The following is a 26,437-nucleotide window of genomic DNA, read 5'->3' on the forward strand; positions in this document are numbered from 1 at the left end:
AGCCCTGCCCCAGTCCCCTCCAACCCAGTCCCCACGAGCACCCTCTCAGGAGGTCTCCCTCCTCCGGGCTCTCTCCGCACCCCAGATTCAAGGGCAGGCCCAGGGCCCAGCCGGGAGTACCACATCTCCCTGGCAGGGTGGGCGCAGGAACCCACCCCGCATTGGCTCTGCTCCCTGCACTCCCCACACCACCGCTGCCTGAATTTCCACCCAGCCCCATCTGGATCTCATCGGGCTGCTGGCGCTGAGCACCGGGTCAGGAGGTGCCAACACATGGAAACCATTAGAGGGGCCGGGTAGAGGTGCGGGGAGGGGGCCACATGCTGAGTGAGGGGGGTTGTGCAGAGGGTCCTGTCCCTGCTGCCAGGCTGGCGAGGTCAGGGGAGATGTCGCAGGCAGCTGCCTGCATCCTCTTCTGGCACTCAGCAAGGGCTGGCCCGGGCAAGGGTCTCTCTCAGCCCCTCCAGGTGCCTGGGAAGGGGGCTGACCTGTTTGGAGACCAGCCCTGCTGCCTGTGCATGTCCTGCAAGGACCATCCCCAAGCTGGCATCTCACCCGGTGCCACTCACCTGCCTCTTCCCTGGCCCAGCACCATCTGCAAGGGGGTCTTGCCTGGGCAGTGCCAACGCTATCCCCTTTATTGGCATCATTGCTTCATCCAGCCACAGCGTGGGGCAGAGGGGCAGAGGGGCAGAGGGATGGGGTAAGGGGGTCCTTTCTGCCTGCTGGTGGCTGGTGGGGGGTGACGGGTAGGGCTCAGCATCCCCTGCCCACTGATGCCCGGCACCCCCAGAAGCATGCACCCATGGTCCCCCTTGACACTAGGCAGTGAAGTGGGCCTGGCTCAGCATCATCATCCCCATGTGTTCAGCAGCGCCGGGTGGTGGGTCTGGCTTGTCGCCTTGAGTCCGAGGTACCTCCAGCCGGCTCCTGGCAGGCACGGACAGCCCAAAGCTCCTGGGAGCAGAGCCTCTCTCCTTAGGGTTCATCCTGCACACCCAGGGTGCTGGTAGCTCCAGCAATGTCCACGGTCATGGGGCGACCCAGGAGGAGTGGGGTCCTTGGGTGCCAGCAGTGGCATCAAGCCCCACACGTGGGTGAGCGGGTGCAGGGAACGGGGATCAGCCAGGGCTCACTACAGGATCTGGGCCTCTGCCAAGAGAGAAGGCAGGGGGTCAGGGAGGGCACTGACTTCCCCCCCCCCCCCCCCCCCCATTCCTCTCATTACCCCCCTGCATCCCGACTCACTTGGCAGTGCCTTCAAGTGGGTGGCAGCAACCAAGAAGTTGTGGGGTTTGGTCTTGTCCTTGCCATGTTTCCTCACCCGGAGCCTGGGGACAAAGCAATGGTGGCTGAGGACCCCAAGCAGGACCGCAGGCACCAGCACTGCCAGCATCCCTGGTGATCCTGCTCTGCATCCCTAGCAAGCCCACTCTGCATCCCCATTCAGCTGTGCCCAGCTGTGCCCAGCTACTCCAGCAGGTCAGCTCCAGGGCTACAGCAGGAGCCGGTCATGAGACAGAGCAGGGCTGGGATGGGGACAGGGACCAACAGCAGCCACAGCATGGCAGGGAGAGCCCAGCCATGGCAGGATGAGAGGGGACCCAGGGACAGGACCAGCAGGCAGTGGCCACAAGCAGGACTCCCGGGGGCAAAGGCATATGGAGGGGTCTCTGGACTGACTCTGGAGCATGAGTGAGGCAGGAGCATTTGGGGAAAAGTTAGTAGCAGAAGCATCTTTGGGGGATACAGAGAAACCTCCCATGGATGTGGGCTCATCAGAAAGACCCTAGGCAGGCTGGGCAGTACTGCAGCCAGTGGGGTGTGCTGGGTAGAGGCATTGATGTGGTAGGGGTGCAAGGGGATAAGGCATCATAAGGGGATGGGGCTGCCATCAAGTCTGTTTGGGCAGGGACCAGAGAAGGGCTGCAGGGACAAGGGACACTCCATGGTGAGGGTTCAGGGGCCAGAGTGGGATGGGAATAGCAATCATGCAGGCCCCTCCCTCTCAAGACCCAACCTACCAGATGAGGATGGTGATGACAAGAACAGCAGCCAGGACAAAGAAGGCAAAGATCCCAAGGGACACCAGGACGGCTGTCTTCTCCAGGGGGTCACTGTGGTCTGGGGCAGAGAGACTATCATGGCCGAGGGAATGCCACAGCCCCTGGGCACCCGAGGGACCCTATTGCAAGCTTCTGGGCACCCCAGCACCCCAGCCACACACAGGCATGGGGGAAGAGACCCCTCCTATCACTCTCAGCCACGTGTGTGCTGAGGCAGGCAGCAGCCTGCAGGCAGTCCCCACTCCTGCCCACCACCTCCAGCTCTACTCACTGATGGGCTCAGGGTTGGGAGCCTGGGAGGGCTCCTCGGCCAGGCTCTCCAGGCTGGTGTCTGTAGTGGTTTCTTCACTTGCCACAGTGGCTGGGTCTGGAAGGACAGGGGAGACAGGAATCACTCACCCAAAATCATGGGCAGCACCCCAGGGACCCACAGAGAGGAGCAAAGAAGGTTGTCCTTGTGCCCCAGGGGTCTCACAAGCCCAAGGGTGCCGCTGGGGTGCTAGCAGTGCTATGGGAGCCCCGCTCTGCCCCGAGGTTGTGGGGAGCAATCCCCAAATGGCAGCAGCACGGCTGCAGCCTGCCATGTGGCTCGGAGATGGTTTGCCCCCTTGCAGCTCTGTCTCCCACCGTGGGGCCAGTTTTTGGATGGTGCAAAGGACCAGCTTTTGGGGTCAACTTTAAGGGACACAAGGACCTGGGGCTTGCTCTGGGTGATATTTGTGGGAATAGGTGCCATGAGGAAGGGGCTGGAGAAGGGCAGCCCGGGGTGCTGGAGGGGCTTTGGGGAGGGATGGCACAACCTGGTAGGGATGCTGGGGGCTTCAGCCTGTCCCCCTCGCACCTCTGACCGGTGTCGCCCGGGCCTCGGCGCTCCACTCGCTCCAGTTCCCCGCATCCAGGAAATCCTTGGCGCTGACTTGGACCACGTGCTCCAGCCCAGCAAAGGCATCTGTGATCACCTCGGAGAGGTTCACCGTCTCCACCTGCGCCGGGCAGAGGGGAGCTGTGGGGCAGGAGAGTGCACCCCTCTCTGCCCTCCCTGGCCCTCGTGCCCACCCCACTCCCACACGGGCTTTGCCTTTCCTCACCCACCACTTACCACAGACCAGGAGCGGTGGATGACAGGCCGGTACTGGAGCCGAAACCTGAGCTGGAAGTGGGGTTCCTTGGGCCAGGAGGAAGGGTACTTCCAGCTCACATGGAGCCGCCGCGGGGCCAGGGGGATGGGCTCCACCACCAAGCCCTCTGGAGGGTCCGGCTTAACTGCATGGGAGAGGACAGGGAGCCCTTGTCACACCGGACTGCTATGCATAGGGGTGTTGGGGTCCTCGCTGCTGCCCAGGACTGGATGCCTGTGGGATGAACAGACACTGGGCCGGACAGATGGATGGATGGGGACTCACTGATGGCTTGCATGGTGATGTCGAGGAGGCGGAAGCTGGAGCCCAGGGGGTTCACCTCGGTGATGTTCAGGCGGTAGGAGCTCCAGAACTCTGACCCATGGACAGTGCAGGTGCCAGGGCGGGATGGATCCTGCAGGCACGGCCCCATGTGACCATTCTTGTTCCTGCAGATGGGGAGGCAAGGTGGTGAGATGTCTCCCCCATCTGCCACGCATAGTTTCCTGGTGCTGCCAAGGAGGTGCCATGCAGGGAGACCCCCATGCCAAGAGCCTGGTGGAGGAGGCAGCTCCTGCTACAGCTCAGCTGCCATCACCCCTCCAGAGTCTGGCATGTCCCTCCGGGCATGACTGAAGGGACCCCCACCCTAGCCCCACAGTCCCTCCTGGGAAGGTCCCTCCCTGGGGCAAACCCTTCTACCAGGTCTGGGTAGCTGGGTCCCCCATGGGCACCCCCAGCCCTCACTTTGGCAACCCTGCTGAGGACAGTGGCAGAACCTTCGGGTTGGGGGCCAGTCTGAAGGAAGCAGGACTGGGGTGGGAGTCAGTCCTACCTCCGCTTCTCTTCACCCGTCAGCGATTTCTTCCTGCCACGGAGAGAAACGGAAAAGCAGACGGTGAGGATGAGGGGACAGCATGAAGCCAACTCCACCATGACCCAGAGGAGGGACAGGGGTCTCTGCACTGCTGAGCAGCCCCCACACTCACACACTGATGCACAAAGTGACACAGCACAAGGGACAGAAATAAAACAGTGCCCAGCCCTGCCAGTGAGCAGCCTGGCAGCAGGAGCTGGGGGTCCCAGGGGGACAAGACACTGGGGTGCCCAGGAAGGTCTTCCCCAGAGGACCCCCTCCCCTGCCTGGGGTTTCATCACGCAGCAGCAGCAAAGGTATGGGAACAGTGATAAAAGCAGCTCCCAGGTAACTAGCTTCCCCCTTCCCCTACGGCCCTCCTAAGCCCCCTGCTTCCCCCCAAGCCCCTGATGCTCCACACAGTCCCCTCCCCACCAATCCAACCCAACCCAACCCAACCCAACCCAACCCAACCCAACCCAACCCAACCCAACCCAACCCAACCTCCGCCTCCGCCTCCGCCTCCCCCCTCCTCCTGCAGCTTTCAGCTTGGCTGTGCTTTATGAGCTCCAGCTGACTTCAAAGCAGCCCGCTAATTTGGCCTGCTGGGATAATTAGAAGCAGTGATGCTGTCAGGGCTCCTTTCATCCCAAAGCACGCCGAAGCACTCAGCGGCTTGCAGATGACCTGCTTCTCTCTTATAGGTCCTTTGGAGCTGGCAGAGCCATCGGGAGGGAGGGACCCTGCCTGTGCCAGCCCCTCAATGCTGCTGGGTGGCCCCCCTTGGAGCAAGCAAATGCTTGGTGTCTGCTCACCCCAAAACATGACCTGCTCCAGGGTGCAGCATGGTCCTTGGGGCACGAGGTGAACCCAGGGCGTGGGTCAGATGGCCAGCGGGATTTGGCGGTTATCCTTGGCCGGGACCCAGGGCTTACCCCATAAACCCCCCGCCCGTGCCCTGTAGGGTTATATCACCTGTAGGTGGTGATATATCTGGTAGGAAGGAAGGTCTCCACACTGGAGGTCCATGAGCAGGAGAAATTCTCGTAGTCAGACGCTCTGCAGGACACAAAGGGGACTCCCGGCAGGTCTGGGATCCAGGGGGAAGTGACAGTCAGCCACGGGTTCCCTGTCCTGCAGCCCAGCCGGCACGCAGGGACCCCTGCGTCACGGTAAAGTCCCTTCTTGGCAAGCCCCTGCCAGGGGTGAGTGCACTGCTGGCCCATGCCAGTGGGGCCGCATACCTCCCCGTACCCCAGCCCGCAGACATGCTACTCACACCCCAGCTGCAGTGACACGGCATGCAGGAGGCCACCGTCCTCGCCGTGGCAGCTGTAGGTTCCTGCGGTGGCCAAGCTGGCATGCGGCAGCACCAGGGCTCCCTGCCAGATGGCTGAGCCCTCCGGCAGCGCCGCGGCACCTGCCCGTCTCCATTGCACCGACGAGCTGGGAAGGAGAGACCAGGCAGGTGACGTTGGAGGACAAGGATGGCAGGATCGCCCCAGGCCCACCCTGTAAACCATCCCATCGGATAAATCCCCTGCTGTGCATGGAAAAGACCTACCCGGCATGGGCACCGGCGCACGACAGGGTCACATCTGTCCCCACCTGTCCGTACTGCACACCTGGAGGGACACACATATCCCCAGATGGGTGTTAGCATGCCGTGCCACCCCATGCCAGGGCTAGGGGTCAAGGTGGGCAGCCTGGGGCTGTACCCCCCTGGGGACCTGGGTGTTGGCTCTGGGGTCTTGCTTCATGCAGGTACCACCAGGGGGGACTGGGAAGGACTGGTCCCAGTCGGGGCTGGGCAATGGGCAGCTGCAGGGGGGTGCTGGCCAGAGGACACCCCTTGCCACAGGGCTGCATTTTGCGTACACCTTGACTCTGGTAGGTCTGTGCCTGCCTGGGGGGAATGGGGTGCCCTCAGGGTCTCCATACCTCGGACATGGGGGGCTGGGAAGGGGGGGGGGGGGGGGTGAGGCAGGGCTCACCTTCTTCTTCTCTGTCCTCAGGGACAGCAAGGGAGGCTGATGCCAGAGCTGCCGCGAGGAACACCATCACCCTGCCCAGGCCTGGGATGGGACTGTGCATCTGGAGGAGGCAGAGTGGGGAGGAAGAGGGTGTTATCCCCTGCAATGGGGTGGCCAGCAGCATCCACAGCTCAGAGCATCCCTGCAGGACCACAGACCCCACATCTTCCTCTTGTCTTGCCCCACCCTGCCAGGGACATCACAGGGACCGTACCACCGGGACCCCAGCCAGGACAGCTGGCAGGGTCTGTGCCACTGTCACAGCTGGTCCCTGACTGCCAAGAAGTCCCCATGCCTGGAGGGTGGACGCAAAGGGCAAACACTGACCAGGAGCTCAGGGCTGTGCGGGTTAGCAGGATTAAGGGCTCTTTGCCATTGCAATCCTGTGCCAGAAGCCCTGGCTGGCTTCCAGCCCCAGGGTGGTCCAGAGACCTGCGCCAGTCTGGACAGGACCTGCTGGAGCAGGAAGGGACCCAGGAGAAATTCTGGCCTGTATTTACATGGCAGGAGATAGCAGTTAGATCTGGACAGGCTCACACAGCCAGGGAGAGCAGCTATGTGAGAGCTCAGACCGTACTGTGAGTGAGGCTGGCTGGGGGTCCCATGTCACTACCCATCCCTGCACCCTCTTCAGGGCTGGTCCGTGCAGGTCTGTGCCCTTCCAGGCCATTTGGGGTCTCTGGACCCAGGGACAACAGCCCTGAAATTCCATCCTCCCACTTGGAGATCACCAGTGGGTCTGAGGTGAGAAGTGAGGGGGATGCTGAGTCAGGGATGTGCACCCAACTCCTCATGGGTCAACCCCAGCCACAGACTGGGGTCTCCCCACCATAGCACAGCCATCACCACCCTGTCTATGCCAGCCAGCATCACCCTGTCCATCACAGCCAGCATCACCCCGAGGTGTCCATCCCAGCATACATTGTTCTGCACGTATCAGCCAGCATCTCCCTGTCCTACCCAGCCAACATTACCCTGTCCATAGCAGCCAGCATTGCCCTGAGGTATCAGTCCCAGCCTGCATCATTCTGCATGTACCAGCCAGCATCACCCTGTCTGTGCCAGCCAGCATCACCTCAGGGTATCCATCCTGACCAGCACAATGCCATCCGTATCAGCAGCATCACACTGTCCCTATCAGCCAGCCCTGCCTGCCCCCAGCAGGCACAGACAGCTGAGTCTTTTCTCCCTGGAAGAGCCCCCTGCCCACCCCTCACAAGTGGGCAGGCCTGTTTATTTACATCCATATTGTCAGGCTCTGCTCCTGGCTGCAGGCGGGCAGGGTGTGAGGCCACAGGAGGCAGCGAGCTCCCTGCCCATCCCAAGCACAGGCTGCAAGCTTGTGGGTGTACACCCATGACACCCTGAGTCACACGGGGTTCAACAGCCGAGGGGCTCCAAGGAGGGATGCTCCAGCCCTGCAAAGGTACCCCAGAGCAGCTGCCTCTTCCTCTCCTGTGGGCAGGTGCCTGTGGCCACAGACCAAACCGCGTGGCAAAGGAAATAAGAGCTACAAGGCAGTGTGCTGCAACCCAGTGAGTGCAGGGGGGAAGACATGTGGCACCCCGCATCAACCCTGTCCTGAACATGTGAGGCAGCCTCAAACACAAGCCCTAAATGTAAATAATTTCATGAGACTGTCATAAGCTTTTCCTACCAAACAACCCGTAGAAACATTCCCAAGAAACATCAGTTAAAAGGTCCCTGCCAAAACTATGCTGGTAACTAACTGGGAACATTCGACCTGAAAGTAAAATATTTTGGCAATGGAAAAAGAAAAAAAAAAAAAAAGTTAAAATACATTTAAAAGGAGCAACTGAAAATAACTCCAAACACCATGTGGGCCAGAGTTAAGAGGATGGTGCTGGGGGTGGTGGGGTCAGGGAGAAGGGGGAGTGTATATTGGTGTGGAGAGAGAAAAATAGTTTTAAAATAAAATCACTTCTCCCAACCGCCCTGGGTTTTTGTCCAAATGCTGCAGAGGGTGAAGGCAGAGCTGCTGCACCCATCACCCACTGTGCCGCTCTGTGTCAGGGGGATATGCTCTGGACGCTGGCTCATTGCTGACATGAGTTTGCTAGGTCTCAGGGCCGCTGACCGGTTCAAGGCCAGTCTGGAAAAATGACCCTGCAGCCACAATGCTGAAAGGCATCTTTCCCTGCATGGACAAGGGAATTGCAAGGAGGCATGGCACAATTTGCAGCCAGCTGCTGCTAATGTCCCCGGGGAATGGAATAAGCCCTGCCTGGCCAGCCTGGCTGCAGGTGGTATTGCCAACAGACCCAGAGGCACCCCAGACCCCTATGTGGTGGCAGAGGGCATTTCTGCAGACCCCATCCCCAGCCGCATCCCAACCCCTGATCTCCACCGCGACCTCCCAGTGGTCCCACACTGCTCACCCTGAGGGCCACCCTGCACCCTCCCACCCTTCAGCACCCTCTGTCCCAGGCCCCCCCCAGCACTCCCCATCCTCACCCCAGCACCCCATGATCTCCCCTGCCTTGGATAGGCTCTTTTGGGCAGCTGCCCACCCCTGCATAGGGGAAGGCAGCACTGAGCCCCCCTAGACACACACATTGTCTTAGTAAATGACCCGCCTGAGCATTGCCAAAACCTAGCCACGACTGAGCATCACCACAGAGAAAATAAACAGGGCAAGCCCTTCCTTGCCTGCCCAAAGGCCACAAACAAAAGGAGAAGGAGCCGCAGAGCAGGGGAAGACCCGGAGCCCTCGCATGCCCCGGGTGCAGCGGTGTGGCAGGGGGCCAGGCGCTCCGGGCCAGGCAGTGCTGCGAAACAGCCTGCCCAGAAAGGATCCCTGTACTTTCTGCAACCAAACTCACCCACCGAGGGGAAAACAGGCGTGCAAATGAATGCACATGCACGTGCTTTGCCAGGCCACCTTCCTTAGCAGCTCTGCAGTCCCATGGACGGGCACACAGGCGGAGAAAGCATCCCTCTATGCTTGCACCAGCAGTGACACATCCCAGGGACAGGGAGTCCCAGCACAGCAGTCCTGGAGCCGAGCCGGGACAGAAGGAACAATCGGAGCTTTTCTTCCTTCCCACATGCTAATCCCAGCCCAAGAGGCATCTGCTGCCCGCCTGGGGCTGGGTGACCTGCTGCGGCCACAGCCGGGGCAGAGGGACTCACCCAGTCTGGGGCTGTGGCTTGGCCCCTGCAGGGAGGGCAGTGGTGCTGGACTCTGCTCCCTTGGCATGGGATGCTCTCGTCACCGCCACGGCCAGGGTGACCAGGCTGTGCGTGGCACACCCGTGGACGTAAGCCAGAAATGCAAGGTGCCACTCTCCATCCTGCACCAATCCTGCTGTTCCACTGGGCATCATTTGAGCCCATCCAAAAGTTTTGGGGAGCTGTGGGGAGTAATCTTGCTGTGAGCCCATTCCTACATCCAAACTGAAACACTGTGAGCCAAAACATCCCCCAAAATCACAGCCATGTGCACCGGCACTGATGCCCACGTGGGGTGTGACAGTCCCGCCCGGCACAGCCGCTCTGTGCCATGCCCCACCATGGCCTGGCAAAGCCCAGCACAGATTCCTCGGGGAGGCTAACTTTCCATTGCGCTCAGCGCTTTGAAAGACAGTGGGTTTTGTTTTTTTGATGTTTTTTTTTTTTTCTTTTTTTCTTTGCTTCATTTGAAGTTGCTTTTCAAAGAGAATGAGCAGCATGCAGAGCTGGGGGTGGTGGGTGGAAACACACAAGCAGATGATACCATGCCGCAGGGCTGAAGATGGCAGCGGGGAGGCACAGGATGCTCCCCACTGAGCATAGAAAGCTGGGGTGCCTCCTAACTTCTCCCCAGTGGTCCGGGGCAGCTTCGCTGCAATAGAGATGTGGCAAATAAAACAACCCAAGAGCACTGGGCAGCTCTGCCTGCTGCGTGCTGGGCACTGCTTCAGTCACCCACCTGCAAAAAGCCACTCTGCAATGGGTGATGCCTGACATCGTCTGGCTCTTAATGCCCTAGAGATGGCATCACACTGTACTCCTGCCCCTGAGCTGGAGGAGCATCCCTGGCCCTGCACCCCAGACCCTCCTCTCTGTCAGTGCCCACTGTGGGAAACCCTGCCTTTGGGCAAGGGCAGTGGCGTTCTGAAGCAGCAGGAATTCCCCTGTTCTTGCTTTCCTGCAGGGTTGGGAGCACAGTGCCCTACTAACCCCCTCTCCTCCTGGCAGCCCCACAGAAGTGCCTTGCCCCACTCTGAGAAGCCACAGTGTGGCCTGCGTCCATCCCCGTGGCCACTGATCTGCCCAGAAACCTGGCAGCATCCCACCCCTGCATCATCGGTGACCTCCATCATCATTGTGTCAATATGCAACTTCGGGGCAGGGGGAGCCTCAACTCTGCTGCTGGGATGGTCCCCCGCAACCAGCCATGCCTGTCCCCTAAACACAGCTGTCAGCCTCCCAGATGCTGGGTGACCGGAGAAAGCCCAGCAGTGGGTGCTGGCAGGGAGGGAAGCATGTCCTCCACCATCTCCAGGGCCACCTGGGCCATTCACCATCCCCAGGACCACGAGGAGCACCTCGGGACAACTCCTCACCCACCTTGGGCACTGCCAGGGTAATGCTCCCCAAGGCCAAGGAGGAGAACCCCGCTTGCTGTCCCCAGCCCCTTCTGGTGCCTTGGGGAACCTCAAAAAGGGCTGCTATTCTCTGCACCACTTCAGTGGGGTGCTGAGCACCCATGGGCCCCCATACTGGGGGGTGGGCACTATGCCAGGCTGATCTGAGCAGCCAGTGCAATCCCAGCACACTGGAATTATCCCAGTTAAACCAGTAAAACCAGTTGTAGCCTTTCCCTGTGAGGCCAGTGCAGTCCAATAAACCCTGCGTGCAACCTGAACGTGGGGCTAAGCCCAGTACAGTCCCAGCGTGGGGCTTAACTCAGGGCAGCTTAAACATGGGATTATACCCCACACAGCCCAGGAGTGGGGTTAAATCCAGTGCAGCCCAAATTTGGGGTTAAATCCAGTGCAGTCCAAATGCATGCTTAAATCCAGCTCAGCCCACGAATGAGGTTAAACCCAGCTCAGCCAAAATGTGGGCTTAGACCCAGCACAGCCCAAACATGGGGTTATGCAGTCCAAATGTTGGGTTAAACACAGCACAGCTCAGGAGCGGGGTTAGCCCAAATGTGGGGTTAACCCAAGCTCAGCCCAAACACAGGGTTAACCTCAGCGCTGCCCAGGGAACCAGTTCATCTCCACAGCCAGGTATAATGCACATCTCCATCCAACCCAGACCTACCCACCTCCGTGGCCCCGACATCCCCTGGTGATGCCCGGCTGACCACAGCCCCACTGGTGTCCAAAGCCAAGCCCAACGCCTCCCCTCCCATATCCCAAGGGTCATCTCTCTCCTCTGTGGGGCCAGCAGCTGCTAGCAGGACCTGGTGTTGGGGGGCCAGGGAGCCACCACATACCTCGGCATGCTGGTGGCTTTGTGGAGGTCAGACTCTGCTCTTAGCCCAGCTGGGAACTCCCATCCCAATGCCCTGATTTCCGCCCTCCCCTACTCCATCCTGCGGGAAGGAGAAGTCTCTGGCTGCCGGTTGTAACCAGAGGCATCAGCAAGGGCCAAAACAGCGAGGGCTCTGTTAGCAGCCAGCAGCCCCGACACCATGCCAGCTGGCAGCGTTGCAATCGGAGGGGGGAGAGAAGGGCCCCCCGCCCCCGTCCCCATCCCCATGCTCCCCCCCGCCAAGCCATGCGCTGGAGAAATTCCTAAAAATAATCTCCTGGCTGTAAAGAAACCCACCGGTGCTACAGCTACAGCACCGGTGGGTTTCTTTACAGCTGAGAGATTATTTTTAGGATGGAGGGATGGAGTCGTGGCAGGGGCTGCATCCCCACTGTCCTCGGCACAGGGTTGCTGGATGGGGACAGCCACCATGCCGGATCTAGGGACACGGGTGGGACCCGCCGGCAGGGAGCTGGGCCACCCTGTGATTAGAGCAGGGTGGGAAAGGCTTTTCCTGTCCCGGGAACGTTTCAGGATTTGGGATATTTTTCTGCTCCTGGGCTCAGCCCAGCCTGGCAGAGGTTTTGGTGAACCCGAAGCTCCCAGCCCGATGGGGCAGCTGGGTACCAGACTGCGCCCCGACATTTCAACCCCCCAGCAGCCTCTGCATCCCCCAGAACAAACTCCCTCCATAGGCTGGCCCTGGAGCTGATACAACAGCATATGCATCCATATATTTAGGGGGCAGACATATAAATGTACATACATGTGAACGCTCCATGCAAGCCCAGCTCCTCCTGATGAACTCCAGCCTGGAGCTGAGAACCTTCACCAGGAGAGGGGCCCCACAGCATCCCCCTGCCCAGTGCTCCCTCCCCATCCCTCCCCGTGCTGGCTGGTGCCTGGAAGCCATCGGGCTCAGCTCCATCCCCGAGGCACGAAGGTGCCCGGGTCAGCCAAAAAGCTGCAGGGCGGCCGGGCCAAAATAAACAGCTCACCGTACGCTCCCCCAGCTAGCAATTTGCTGTCACTCCTTTTGCAAAACAACATCCCTTTTGGGCCAGAGAGGGATTTCAGGTGTCATTAAGGGCCACTTGGGAGGCCAAATAAAGCCACCACCAAAGGGTGGCCCGTTAACCCTTTCCACCCCACTGGCAGTGTCCCTGCATGGGGGGAGGATGGCAGTTGCAGACCTCCAGCAATATGTGATGTGGGGGTGCCAGTGCCAGGCTCTGGCACCCAGTGGGATAACCATGGCCTGTCTTCTCCATGCTGGGAGGCAACCCTGCCTGCTTTGCTGAAGTGAGACAGCCCAGGAGATGCAGCAGGGTGCAAGGCACATGGCCGGGATGGAGGCTGGGGAAACACCTTGCTGCGGCAGCATCTGTGCCCCCCGCCTCATGCTAGGTCAATCAGACAGCAGCCCCCAAGCCAGAAGGAAAGGTGGAGAAGTGGTAAGAAGTAGGGAAAAGCTGGGGCAGAAGCCCACCACTGAGGCTGGGGGCTGCAGTACAGGGGCAGGGGCTGGGGGCTGAACCTTGCCTAAGTTGAGAAGGTTGGAAAAACACCATCCGGCTCATTTTCTGCTGGGGAAAAAAAAAACCAACCCAGCCAAGTTCTCCTGAAACATTAAGTGCGATCGTATCCGAGCAGGGGGAAAGCAGGGCAATGCGGTGAGTGTGCTGACACATCTCCTTCCACGATGCTGGAGAGATGCCCCAGCCCCACTCCAGGCCAGCTCTGTTTACAGGCTCCTATTGTCTCTTTTTCCCCTTTTGGGTTCCCCCCCAACCCATCCCTCCCCGCCCAACGTTATAGTTCAGAGTAAACAAAAGCAAGCAGCCTCTCACTCCAAACATTTCAGCCATCCCAAACTTTCTCCGGAGGGGGGCTGCCCGTGGAATTTTCCTCGTCCAAAAGAATTTCGAAATGTTCCCATTGCAGCCTGCTCTGACTGGTGGCCAAGGCAGCTCTGAAATCCTTCGCAAAACACTCGAACTGCCCTCTGCACAGCCCTGGCTCCAGCTGGAGGCACCAAGGACCAGCAGCCACTGTGCCCCAAAGCCCCCCCATGCACAGGGAAACCCTCCAACCTGGCACAATTGCCAGAGGGGGACAGAGGCACGTCCCAGCCTGTACAACCCCGCCAGCCCAACCCATCACCTGAACGGACCCAGCAGGTCCTGGTGAGGCTGGATCCTACTTTTTATATTTTAAGCTGCCGCTACATTTACTATTGCTCCAAGACGGTGATGCTTGTGCAAAGTGCTTGGGTGCACCGGTTGGGTGGGGGTGCATCCCAAAGCACACAGTATTTCCCTTCACAGGTGGTATCTCCACAGAGCCAGCCAGGGGGGAGAGGGTGAAGCAGCTGCCGGAGCTCCTCCTCGGAGCAGTCAATGGCACTCCGGGCACCGGGAAGGCAGTTTGCAGCAGTGATGCCTGCTCAGTGCCACCTGCTCCCTGCTTGGGCAGGCAGCGAAGGAGGGGATGGTGTGCTGCATCAGTCCCTGAGGATGGAGTGGTGCACAGCACAGCACTGTGGAGACGGCATGTGGAAGGGAGGAGGAAATGTTCTCAAGGATAAGCCATGGTGCTGGGTGCTGCCCAAGGGTGCTGCTCCTCCCTGGCCCACATTACACTGTCAGGGTGTGCATCCCAGTCCCAGAAGAGGTGGGACCCCAATGTGGGCAAGCAGAGCCCCCCAGTTGTTCTCTTAGCTCTGGCTAAGCACAGATGTGGTGTGAAACCCATGGGACCGTGGCATGGGAGTGCCAGCACTGCTCAGCCTACTAGCAATAGGGCACCAGGGGTGGCCCCTGAAACAACTGGAGGACGAAATGCCCAGCCAAAAAGCCCCACAAAAAAGCCAGCAGTCTTGGGAAGAAGCACCCGAGGCTCAGTCCAGCATGGATTTGGCTGTCAGTGCAAGCCATTGTGGTGGCCTGGCACACTGATGTCCCCTGCTCGCTTTCCCGAAAGGTCCTTGGATGGGTGTCACCGGGTAGGTGGTCCTGCAGCCCAACACACACCCGGACACGATGGGGAGCCCCTGCATCCTCCCTCCCAGGGAACACAGGTTTTGGGGTCTGTGACCCCTTGATGCACCCATGCTGCCAACCCAGGAGAGCAAAACGTCTCTGGTACCCATAGCACCCCCTCCCACAGCATCCTGCCCTGGCAGACGCAGAGCCCTGTGCCACTGCAGCAGTGCCAGTCGGGAGGGAATACCTCAGCTCCACGCTGGACGGGGGTCTTGTTGTGGGACGGGGCTCCACGGGGTGCCCCCACTGCCTCTGCACCATCTCCCCACGCTGCCTTGCTGGGCTCTCCTCCTCCACAGAGGCTGCTCGGTGGCTTGGCGTGGGAGCGGTCCTACCCCCCCTCCCCCCCCCCACAAGTCCCCTCCCCTATAAAGGGGCCAGGCAGTGGCTGTGCAGGGAGCAGAGCCCCCAACACAGCAGATGGGGTCTTTAAGGCGAGGCTCCCCCAGGTGTGTTTGCCTTGGCTGGGGCTCAAGGTCGTCTAATTAGAGCTATAGAAAACATATATTAAAAAAAATGAGGGGGGAAAAATAATGCTCTCCCCATGCTGGGGCCCAGGGTTTGGCCAGGGTTTCTCAGCAGGCCAAGCACAGGCGATACAGGCTCCGCTGGCAGCAGCCCGGGGAGGGAGGGGTGTTTGTGGATATTAAAATGCAGTCGTAAAGGAGAATAAAAGGGCAGCCTTGTTTCAGAACGAGTCTCCAAGGCTTTCCCCTCTCCCGGCATGCTCGGCACCTGGCCGGCAGCACGAGCAGCTCCCCCTTCCCACAGCCCCCCTGGCCACCCTCAGCTTGCCCAAGGACTGGGGTGCTACTGGTGAGATCCCAACCCTCACGGGGTGAGGCCCAGCACCTTCGGGTGGGAGCAGATTTGGGAAGCGTCCCCTCTACAACCACCCACACCAGGTTAAAATTACAGCTGGCACTTCTGGAAAACCCACCCCCCCTGCACAACCCTTCCTCCACACCCCCGCAGCTCCCTGATTTCCCCTGCCCACTGCTCTGCCTGCCTGCAGGCAAGGCTGCCCAGCCCTGGCTGCTTGGCGGCAGCCACATGGCAGCACTGCCGGTATTTCATTGCCTGGCCTCTCCCTGCCTCCCTGCCGGAGGCAGAACAAACTGGACGGTGTTTTGGCCGAGGTTTAAAATTAGCCCCAGGCGCCCAACACCCCTGGTGCCCGCATAGGGCAAGGGGACGTGGCAGGGTCCTGCATGGGTTCCTGGCACCTTGGAGTCTTTCCTCATCTCCAGGGAGCCACAACCCTCCACACAAGTCCCCTCCTTGGGACACCTCCCCAAATCCATCCCCAAAGTGGGATGCTGCCTCCCCACAGCATCTCCTCTGCCTCCATGCTGCCATACCCAGCTCTGAAAAGTCACCCCATGAGGTTGGGGAGCAGCTGCAGGCGTCAGCCCAGCAAAGGTGGCCCTGTTCAGCCCCACCTGCTCAGCCAAAGATGCCCGGCGCACATCTGGCTTCACTGCTGCCCTCTGCCCCCCCCCCCCCCCGCCAAGGTAGCCAGAAGGGGGACAGTGGGCTGCGAGCCCAGAAGCCCCCCCCACACACACCTCGGCCTTTTCCCTGGCAGCACCCCAAAAGTGCAGGCTCATCCAGCCCCCCGTCCCCCCAGCTTGTGGGGACCCCAGGCACACCCCGTCCCCAGCCACGGCCCAAATGACTAATGCCCCGGCAAGCGAGCCGGGTGCCGACGGGGAGAGCAAGAACCGTCCCTTGGCCGCGCTCCCTCCCCGCGGCGGTGAAATCACGTCTGGAGAAAGCATGGGGAGGGAGCCGCCGGCCCCCCCCGCTGCTTCCCAGCGAGGATGCTCGCTCTCTGCCCGCTGGCCCCCCCCCCCCCCCCCGGCCCGCTCTGCAAAACCCCGCATCCCGACGGAGGGATGCTCCAGGCGCGCAGCCTGCAACAGAACCGCGCATCTCCGCTCCTCTCCTCCTCCTCCTCGCTCCGGACCCCAAAGCGCAGCATCCCAGCCACGGAAACGGCTGCAGGATGCGGAAACGTGGCGGCAAACCCCAGGCGCTCGTAAAAACCCTCCTGGGGAGCAGGCAGGAACCTCTACCCTCCCTCTAACCTCTCTCACAGCAACGCAACCCCGCCAGAGCCTGGGGGGGGGGGAGGCGATTGGGGATGGAGGGGGGACTGCTGGCAAACTGGCTCAGGGAAGGAGCCGGTGGCTCTGGCAGGCTGGAAACACCCCATGGCAGCACCAGAGGGGACGGTGAGGGGCGGGCCACCGCCGCTCGCCTCCGACCTGGCACACAGCACACGCCGGCTGCGACGGGGGTGACTAATGCGGCTCTTTAAACGCCTCCGCCGGCACGGGAGCGTGGCTCCGGGTTAGGGTTTAATTATCTGCCTTCCTCCGCAGCCCGCGCTCTCCTCTTGCTGAACCGCCGCGGGGACCCCGGGGATGTCGTCCACCACCCCCCCGCCCCCCCCCCCCCCCCCCCCCCCCCGCCTCGCCGCCGGCCGGGGCTGCTGGCACCGAGCAAGCGGGGCCACAGCGGGGAACTGGCCGGGAGCACGCCGAGGCTGCAGCTGGGGGCTATAAAAAGCACGGCTGTGGTATGCAGCGAGGCACTGAGAGGGGAATAAAATAAAATCAGGTGGCGGATGAGTCGGGCGCTCGCTTCTGCACCAGGGCTGGCCCCGGCGCTGCTCCCCATCATTCCTTCCCTGCTCCCTGCCAGGCTGACAGCCCGGTGAGGCTGGGGCAGAGCGGAGAGCTGAGGTTTGGCAAAGGATGGAGGACGCAGGGCTGGGTCGTCAGGCAATGGAGGGGGTCAAGGCTGGGGGAACGATGGCTGGCTCCGGCACGTGGGGTCCTGTCCGGGATGGAGGCATCGCAGCCACCCCTCACCCAGCCCAGAGATGTCAGATCTGGGCACCCAGCCTCCTGGCAGCTCGCACCGCAGGATTAACTGTGCACTGATTTACAGCCAGAGGTGCCTTTGTGGGGAGGGAGCTGGCACACCAACGGCAAGAGTGGGTGCCCCACCATCACCCAGCACCCCCAGCACCCGGGTCCCAGCAGGGACCTCCCCCAGAGGGAACAGTAACGGCACAAGCCGGGGACAGACAGGGCTCCCCTTGGGCCGGCAGGAGGTCCCCAGTCAGGGACACACCATGTTTGCACAAGCCCGAGCCGGGGAAGGTCAGATTAATTTTAAACTTGAATAAACAAGGAGAGAAGGCAATGCCAGAGTTTGCCCTTCCCGGCGGGGATGCCCAGCAGCGGGGCACAGCACCCACCGCACGGCCGTGCCCAGCCCAGGTGCCAGCGAGGCTCAGTCCGGGGCTCACGCTGCCCTAGGAGAGACAGGACAGACCCAAACCCAAACCCTACGCCCGGGGGGCCTCCCTTTTTGCACAAGGAGCTCTCAGCTGAGTCAGTGCTGGCAGTGGGGAGAGCGGCTCCTGCTTGCCTTTGCAAAATCCCTCCCGCCTTCACGGGGAAGTACCCGCTCTGGGACCCCTGCCCCATCGGGAATAGCACCGGGGCTTGCTGTCCCCCAGCCACAGTGCACAACACGGTCTTGGGAAACAACCAGGAGGAACAAAAAAATATAATAAAATTGTTTGTGGGTCAAGAGGAAAATGGAAAAAAAAAAGTTTGTGTTTTTCGTGCCAAAAGGAAAATGAAAACCAAAACATTTTGTTCTAAATGATAGGCCTTGTTTAGTTTTCGGTGGTTTTACTTTTTTAAAATGGTTTGAGTTAAATCGAGCTAAATTTGGCTTCCAAACATTACCTTGGGGTGGGGAATAAAATCAAATTTAAAAAAAAAAAAAATCAAAACATCTCATTTGGAAAATGTCAGAGCGAAAAGCCACGGCTTTTCCAGCCCTGGGAGAGCCACAGCCGGGCGCTGAACCCAGCCTCAGCTCACAACTTGCAACAGCCTCCCTGAAGCAGCCTTTTTTTCCAGAAAATAAAGCAGCTGCTATGCCAACTGACAGCCGTGAGGGCTCGTGCTTTGGTGCTCAGCTCCCATTGGGGATGTCCCCTCTGCCCATGCCGGTGCCTGGGACCTGCTGGGGCACAGAGAGACCCCGCTGCAGCCGGCAGCCGTGTGTGTGAGCCGAATCTGAGCCCAGCCACACTCCAAAACTCCTCTTTAAATGTCTTTTCTATTAGGTCAGCATTCCTGCGTCGCCCAGGGAAGGTGGTTACGGCCGGCAGCCCGGCACACAGACTCCTCGGTGCTGGCTGCTGGCTCTCCGTCAGCAAGCAGCCTGCCCACGCTATTAAATTACTGAGAAAAATGGATCGTTTCACCAAAAATTAGGTGCAGGAACCTCTCACACGGTGGCAAGGCGAGCTGGTAATTGGAAATTCATAGACCTGGCCGCAAATGCTGCCTCCGGCTCCGCTCCACCCTCCTCTGGTTGCGGCAAGGGATGGTGGAGAGGCATTTGCTGCCATCCCTGAAACGCTGCTGGCTGGTGGAGATGCAGCAGCCACGTCGCCGGCAGCACTGCTGAGGTCCCCTGTGCACCCCAGGAGGGTTAAATGCTAATGCAGGGTCCCTCCGCCCTTGGTAGATGGGGAAAATAAGTGAAAAAAAGCTCTCAGGGAACTTTCCGGGCACCGAAGGAAGAAAATCCTCTGTGCATGGCTGGATCTGCTCACCATGAACCACCCTGCTGGGGACATGTCTGATGGGGACATCATCTGGGGCTGCAGTTAGGACACAATGCCCCAGCACACGTCTCATTCTTCCAGCTGCACTCCAAGGCTGAAAAGCAAGATGACCTTCCCCGCAGACCTTGCCTCGCTTATCTCCTTCACCCATCCCAGACACAGCACAAGCACCACTGCCGCTCCATCTGAGCCCAGGCATCTCATCATCCTCCACCCGGACCACTCTTAGCCCAAACCTCAGCGCCTTGCTGGCTGAGAAAAGCCTTCCAAGGCGTCTCCAGGGCAAACCGCCCAGCTGTCGGAGCTGCCAGAGACCCCAGTGCATATCTGCAGCCGCTGGTTAGGAAGGAGGGATGGGGATGTGCAGCAGACCGAGAGCTGTGTCAACAGGATGCTCGGAGAGATCAGCCCCTCTAGAGTTCACACTGGCTGCTCCCTGCACAGTCGCAGGCACTGGGGGGGCTGCATCCTGCCTGCTGTGTGCTCCGCCTGCCCTGGCACTGCAGGGAGGGGGAACATCGCAGCCAGGGAGCCCAAGGCACCAAGCTGTATTTTGGGTGCCGGGGTGCAAGGACTGTGGGCGCAGTCCCAGCCGGAGAGGGGAAACAGAGCCAGGCATGGCATCAGGGAGGCCAGGGAAAAGGGATTCTTCCCTGGGTGCAGCCATGATCCGGCTGTAAAGCTGCAAAACTCAAAGCCAGGATGGCATGGAGCAGCCTCGGGGAGCTACGAAAAAGCCCCCTGGGAGCCTCGCAGGAGCTAAAAAAATCAAAAACAGCTGAAGCACCGAGGAACCCCCCTGGGGTTGCGTGTTGGCCCTTGCAAGACAAGGATGGAGCAATAGCTTGTCGGGTCCACCAGCTCCTCCTAAGCCTTGAGGCCTCGGGCAAAACTCATGGAAAGCAAAGGAAAAGCTCCTGCAGACCTCCCCAGGGGCTGGAGACTGGCCCTGGCCCTGCAAGAAAGTCTGGGGAGATGCCAGCTGGGCCGGGCACCCTGCGTGACAGCAGCTTTCGCAAAGCCAAGCTGGGCCACCACGGCCGAGCCAGCCCTGAGGACCCTTGCAAGGCTGTTACAGCACAGCTGTTGGGAGCTCTGTTGCAACACCAGCACAGTGCTGGGCTGGCCCATGATGGAGACCCCGCATGACGGCACTTTTTGTTTTTTTCTAGCTACTTTTGCAGGAAGGCGAGGGCTGAATCACGCCTTTCACAGTGTTATTGAATTCAAGAGGCACTGATGCACATGCCAACCTTCATCAGAGGGGCTGCTGAGGTCCCTGGATACAGCTGCAGCTATCGGTCTGGCCAGAATGAAGCACGTGGGGTTTTCAGTCCCAAAGGAAGGGACTGGTCAAAGCGCAGGAAGGTGAAGGAAACAGCTGGACGGGCATCGCCGCACCAGCCCACGGAGATGTGCTCCAGGGACGCTGTGCCAGTCTCATTGCCTCCCACGTGCTCTTCTGTGGGGATATCCACACCCCTTAGGGCTGCCAGCAGGATGGTAGGCGGCAGACCTGAGCCCTGTTCGGGGCTCCCCAAGGTGGGACAGGACTGGGGCGCAGTCCCTTTCTGCTGAAGTCAGAAGACCCTCCCCAAGCTGCCGCAGAGATGATGTTCCCCTGAAGCTGGCAGCTTCTCCCATCCCCTCTTCCCTTCCGTGCGTCTCCAGTGTTGGCTTTTCAACAAGGCTCGGCATCCCCTATTTTCACTTTAGGAGGTGGGGTAAACCAGAAGATGCTCAAACGACCTTCTTCCACCATCAGGATTTCATTAGATGAAGGAGCCCTAAACTTTTCCACCTTTCCCTATAAGGCAATCTCTGCGGGTCTGTAACTGTTTTTATTAGGCTGTTTCTATTTTGGCCGTCTCTGTATTGAGAGGAGGGGACCAGAGCCGAGCAGCCTCTGGGGAGCCCCGGGTTGATTTCCAAAATGCTTTCAGCATGCTCCCCTCTCCTGGTTGATGCATCGTCTTAGCTGCGGTCCCCTGGCCATTGCCACCTCTGTGGACCAGCCCCACCTCTGACCACTCCAGGTCTCACCCAAGGTCCCTCCAGCCTGCTTGCCTTCTCCAAAAGCACCTTCAGGAAATGTGTACGAGCAGGGAAGTGGCAAATGTGACCCTCCCCTGGCCAGACCCTTCCGAAATCCCTAGTAAGCTTTTTCAGCAAAGACCAATCCCCGCTGGAGCAAGTCCAAGCTCCGCTGGTCAGAGGTGACCACAGCGCATGGTCTCAGTAGGATGGAGGTGAATCAGGTCTTGACAGGCTTCTTGTCCCTCTTCTCCTGGACCTCCCCCACCCCAAACACCAGAGGAGAAGGAGATGTTTGCCAGGGGTTTTTTCCATGTCCCAGGCTCATACCACTGGAGAGAAGGAAGAATTGCACCTTTCAGCCCAGCCCTCCGCCTGTACCGGAGCGCCCAGCACATGCTCCAGGGGCTGCGGGTGCTGTGACTGTCCAAAAGAGCCTGAAGCTCACCCCATCCTACTCCCGTGCCAGGGTGACTCAGAAACCTGGGAAGCAGCCAGATTCGAGAGATAATTCCTATTAACACGCTGATCCCTGACACCACAAACCTGCTTCTAATTTCCAGAGGAATTTTCCTTTTTCCATGGAAATGGTCCATGGGAATCTGGCTGTTGGAGAAGACGACTCAACCACAACTGTGAGGCATCTGTACCCTTCCCCACCTTCACAGCCTGAATGGGAGGAGAAAACCATCACCAGGAGGTGCAGAGAGATTTGCTGGTATGAACTCAGGTCGTAAGGTCACAACATCCCCAGCCGGAGAGATTTGGTGATTTTCACACATGTGATGCTGTTGTAACCACAGGAACACTTAGAAAAACCAAAAGCTCTCTAAACATCCCAGCGAGTCACCTCAGACATCCCAGGGCTAATTCCTGATGCTGGCTTTGTATCAGCATCCCAAATGCTGGCAAGGCCCCAGCACATCGCCCGTAGGGAAGAGCTCCTGTCCCATCCAAGCTCCATCCTTGGCTACATCCTCAGCAGGGGCATTGCCACCCTCTCCCACGCCTGAACAAGAAGAGGGGAAACAAGCTGGGAGAGGTGCCGAAACTTTCCAAAGGGAGAAAAGCAGAGCCGCAAGCCGGCACCTGCCCCCTCCTGGGGGAAGCATCTCGTGAGGGGTTTTCCTCCAGAGCCAAACCCGTGGGAGAAGAGGAGGCAAGAATCCTTTGACTTGTTTAACCTAATGAGGAAGTTATAAATACAGCAGGGTAAACACCGGAGAGGGAGAAGAGGTCTTGAACTAAAAGCACAATGTTGGCACAAACCCACAGGGGAATAAGCTCTCCAGGAACGCATTCGGCAGGAAACTGGAGGGAGGTTGAGCCCTGCATGAGCAGGAAGAGTCTGGAGTTGCCTTTGAACAAGAGCAGAGTGGAAAGAGAGGGTTTGAACCGAGCGCTCAGCTAGCCCATGGCAAGTGAGGGTGCCGCGCACTGTCACCGTCCGTGGGGGTTTCCCCACTTCGGATGGTCCAGGCGTGCAAGGGGAGAAGGGCAGGGGGGGGCAGGATACCTGCGGGGTAGGAGATGCAGGTGTGGGCTGCCTGGGTGCCCACCCAGCATGACGGCTTCTGATAAACCCAGCAGCTGCAAAAGGGAACCACTGCTGCTGCCACGATGAAGACGGCGGGGAGACTCGCCGTGCCGTGAGTCATTCATTCATCCTTCACAAACAGGGCCCGCACTTGGCCAAGCATCCTCCTCCCCCCGCTGCTGGGACTGCTCTCTGGGATGGGGAAAAAGTGGCTTATCAGATATAATCAAGTCAAGTTTTCCCCTCCCCACGAGGTTCCTGTTCATGGAACAGGAGGCAGGGCAAAACTCTAGCTGCTCTTCTCCCACCTTCCTGCAGGCAGCCTCCACCTTCAGCTGTATGCCCCAGGGACCCCTCCCCACCACCCTACTGCACCCCACATCCCCTGTTTGTACACCACGGGTGATGTCCAGCCCTACGCACCACCCTGCTGTCACTGCTCAGCCCCTGCCCCCTGACTCCAGCCCAACTTTGGCTGCCAAGGTCACTTCAAAGCCCTCCAGAGAGGACATACGGCCCCTTTTACTCTCCAAAAAAAAGGTGGTGGAGGAGAGAGTGCGTGGGGGCTGGAGGGACATTGTGGCCACGTCCTGCCCCCATCTCTGCCCCAGGAGGGACCTTGGCCAGCTTACAGCTCCCCATGAAGGTCCTCTGCCCTGTGCTGGGTTCTGTGCAGCCTTGTGTGTAACCACGCTGCGACCTGCCCTCCTATAAACAGGCAGAGTGCAAACACCCCACCTCCTCCTGCAAACGCGGCGGCCAGACGTGGCTGCAGCCGGCAAGGAGTGGGCACCTCCCGGCACCCGAGGCGCTCGGCCAGCCCCAGGCAGCTCGGCACTGGCGACGCCACCAATGCTGGTCGGTCCAACACTGGCATTGCCATGCCCAAACATCCACGAGTTGCTGTAGCTCTGGGTTTCTCCCCATAGAGACCTGGCACAAGGAAAACGAGATTTCCAAGGCACCCCCAGGCCCTGTCACAGCGGGGTCTTGGTTTGCTGACAGCAATGTCCGAGCCAAGCTCAGCCCCGCGGCCCCCTTTGACACCCTTCACCAGCTGGGAGCCAGAGCTCGGAGGGGACCTGGGGGGTGACACAGCCAGGCTGCGAGGGTGGCAGTGGGAACAGCCTGGGGCTGGGCACCCGCAGGGGCTGGCAGAGGACAGAGAAGTCGTGATTGAGACAGCATCCCGGGGCAAGGAGGGGTAAGGCAGGCGGAGAGCCCTGCCAGTGCCCGCGCATGGGAAAGCGTCTCTTTCCGCGCCTCTCGTAATTGGGAGCAGCTTTTCCCTCCCCGGACCCCCCAGGAGAAGAGGGGGCCCTGCCAGGGAGGCGCTTTGCCTGGTGGTGTTCCAGCCTTTCTCCAGAAAACTCCCGCCGGAGATGGCGGGGGTGTGTGTGTGTGTGTGTGTGTGTGTCCAAATTCGGAGGAGGTGGGGGAGTGTGTGTGTGTGTGTGTGGGAGCGCCTGTGGAGGCTGGGGAAGGGGCTCAGAGATCCCACCCCGGGAACACCGTCCATCCCCCGAGCATCTCCGGGCAAGGCGGAGGCGCGCTGGGCAGAGAAGGGGGAGCAGTACCGGGTACCCCCAGGCTAGGCGGGGGGAAGCGGGAGGGCAAATCCCTGCCAGCTACTTCGCGAGGGGACACGGACACGGACACACGCACACGCATCCCCCCGGCCCCCCGCCCCAGCTTTCCCCGTAGGAGCCGCAAACAGCCGGGGGGTGGGGGGGGGGTGGGGGGGAGGGAAGCCGCTTTTGCCTGCGCGGCGCCGGTAGCCCGCCCGCAGCCGGGCGCCCCTCACCGCGGCGTCGGGGCGGCGGCGAAGCCGCGTTCCTCTCGGGGTGAGGACGGGGGAACGGTTTCCTACCTTCCTGCGTGGTGCCGCGGCTATCTCTCCATGGCGCTCGGCGGAGCCGGGAAAAAGAAGCCGGGAAGAAGCCGGGAACCGGGGAACCGGGAGCGGGGCCGGCGGCGGGGCGCCCGCGCCGGGCTGGCTGGGGCCGGTAGCGCGGGCGGTGCGAAGCCGCCGGGGCCGCCGCCGCCGTTCCATTGGAGCAGGGCGCTGCCAATCTACCGCTACCGCCCCGGGACGCTTCCTGTCTGCGAGCCGCCCCCCGGAGCCGGGGCGGCTCCGCACCCTCTGTCCCCGCTCCCCCCCGGGGGGGGGGCGCGGTCCCCTCCGGGCTGCACGGTGTCGTGTCCCCACCACCACCTCCCGGGGTCTCGCCGTCCACGCTTCGTCCGGGGCGCTGAGGCCGGGGGGGGGGGTGTCCCCCCGGGACGCAGTGGTGCACGGTGTTCCTCGGAGGATTGGGGTCCCCCCCCGGGGCGCAGGGACACCACCGCCGCCAGCGCCCGCCCCGAGGGTGCACAGCCCTGCCCGGTGTCTTCGCGGGGCAGCACCTCCTGCCTTCGCCAAGCCTGCCCGCCCCCCCTCCCAGCATCTCGGCGGAGACGAGGCAGGCAGGTCCTGCCTGTGACTCAGTTTCCCTTGTCCCTGGGAGGGGCGTTTCTTTGGGGCTCGTTTTTATAGTGGTTTATTTGATGGGGAACGGGTAGGGTGAAATCTGGCCCCGGGACTTGTGTCCCTGAGCTGAAGAAAAGCCTCGTTCCTCCTCACGGCTTTTGGTGCGTGTTTGTGTGCCCCTTTTGCAGCACCCCTCCGCTGCCCTACCTGCTTTCCCTTGGAAATGGGTTTGTTTTGCAACTTCACCACAGTGAAAATTTTCAGGAGGAAAATAACGTTGGAAGTCTGCAACGAGAAACCGGCTGGTGAAGACCCATTGGGAACTTTCTCTTCCCCTGGCACCTGGGGCCAAGCGTGGTCTGGGGTCCCCCTGGGAGACGCTGGAGACCCCGGGCGATGCCGTCGTCGGGGCTGGCGCTGCTGGAGCCCTGGGACGGACCCAGCGTTTCCCTCTCTGCTGGGCACAGTGCCCGTGCGGAGATAACGGCCACGTGCCTCAGGTGTGTGCAGCACCCACACAGGGCCACCCCGGCAATCCTGCAACAGACTGCTCTGCAGCCTGGCAGGAATAAACACAGCCCCCCTCTGCAATCCTGCAATACAAACCGATCCTTGCCTGCGTCCTGGCACACCTCTGCAACCCCACAGTAACAACCAGCTACCTGCTACTGTCCTAGCCTATCTCTGCAACCCCACAATAACACTCCCGTGAGTCATCTCACCTCCTGTGTAACCCTGCAGTAATAAACTGGTGTATTCCTTCATCCCAGCCCTCCCATGCCAACCCTGCAATAACGGACTTTGGGAGAGGTGGAGGCCGCGTGTGGGGTAAGCGTGCCCAAGCCCAGCGCCCGCACCACCTCCCGGTCACGCTGCGGGTGTTGTGCTCAGCTGTGGTTGAGGCTCAGCGCCCACATCACCCGAGGAATATGGCCTGGGCTGCTGCCTCGCCAGCCACATGTGGCCAGATCTGTCCCGGCTGCGCTACAAGAGCTGGGGCCATGCCAGGGCTGGGGATGTGCCTCCCTGGGTCAGCTCATGTGGCCTCTCAGGTGCTCTGCAGGAGGGGGCCGGTCCCACCAGCCTGCTCACATCTGCCCTTAGCTAGTGGCTCACATGAATTTTGGGA

General features: G+C 60.5%; 1 protein-coding gene across 1 annotated transcript; it reads right to left on the reverse strand.

Moving 5' to 3' along the window:
* Nucleotides 1-606: 606 nt before the first annotated feature.
* On the reverse strand, nucleotides 607-24,869 carry IL11RA (interleukin 11 receptor subunit alpha). The gene is made up of 13 exons (XM_049794485.1): nucleotides 24,709-24,869; nucleotides 6,035-6,134; nucleotides 5,605-5,665; nucleotides 5,320-5,486; nucleotides 5,016-5,130; nucleotides 4,020-4,052; nucleotides 3,470-3,633; nucleotides 3,166-3,329; nucleotides 2,908-3,049; nucleotides 2,338-2,433; nucleotides 2,025-2,124; nucleotides 1,249-1,331; nucleotides 607-1,152 (listed from the first exon to the last, which is right to left on the reverse strand). The coding sequence occupies exons 2-13, from the start codon at nucleotides 6,132-6,134 to the stop codon at nucleotides 1,136-1,138; spliced, it is 1,242 nt and encodes a 413-aa protein (XP_049650442.1). The 5' UTR covers nucleotides 24,709-24,869; the 3' UTR covers nucleotides 607-1,135.
* Between the last annotated feature and the right edge of the window lie 1,568 nt (nucleotides 24,870-26,437).

Source organism: Accipiter gentilis, chromosome Z, assembly GCF_929443795.1.
Source record: "Accipiter gentilis chromosome Z, bAccGen1.1, whole genome shotgun sequence".
Taxonomy (NCBI): domain Eukaryota; kingdom Metazoa; phylum Chordata; class Aves; order Accipitriformes; family Accipitridae; genus Astur; species Astur gentilis.

Bases quoted from the DNA above. Each gene is read 5' to 3' on its own strand.
- IL11RA (XM_049794485.1), bottom strand. From the start codon at position 6,134: ATGCACAGTCCCATCCCAGGCCTGGGCAGGGTGATGGTGTTCCTCGCG. The intron at 4,053-5,015 runs GTGATATAACCC...TCTCCGTGGCAG, and splicing joins AGATATATCACCACCTACAG to GAAGAAATCGCTGACGGGTG. The intron at 1,332-2,024 runs GTAGGTTGGGTC...CTTTGTCCCCAG, and splicing joins GTCATCACCATCCTCATCTG to GCTCCGGGTGAGGAAACATG.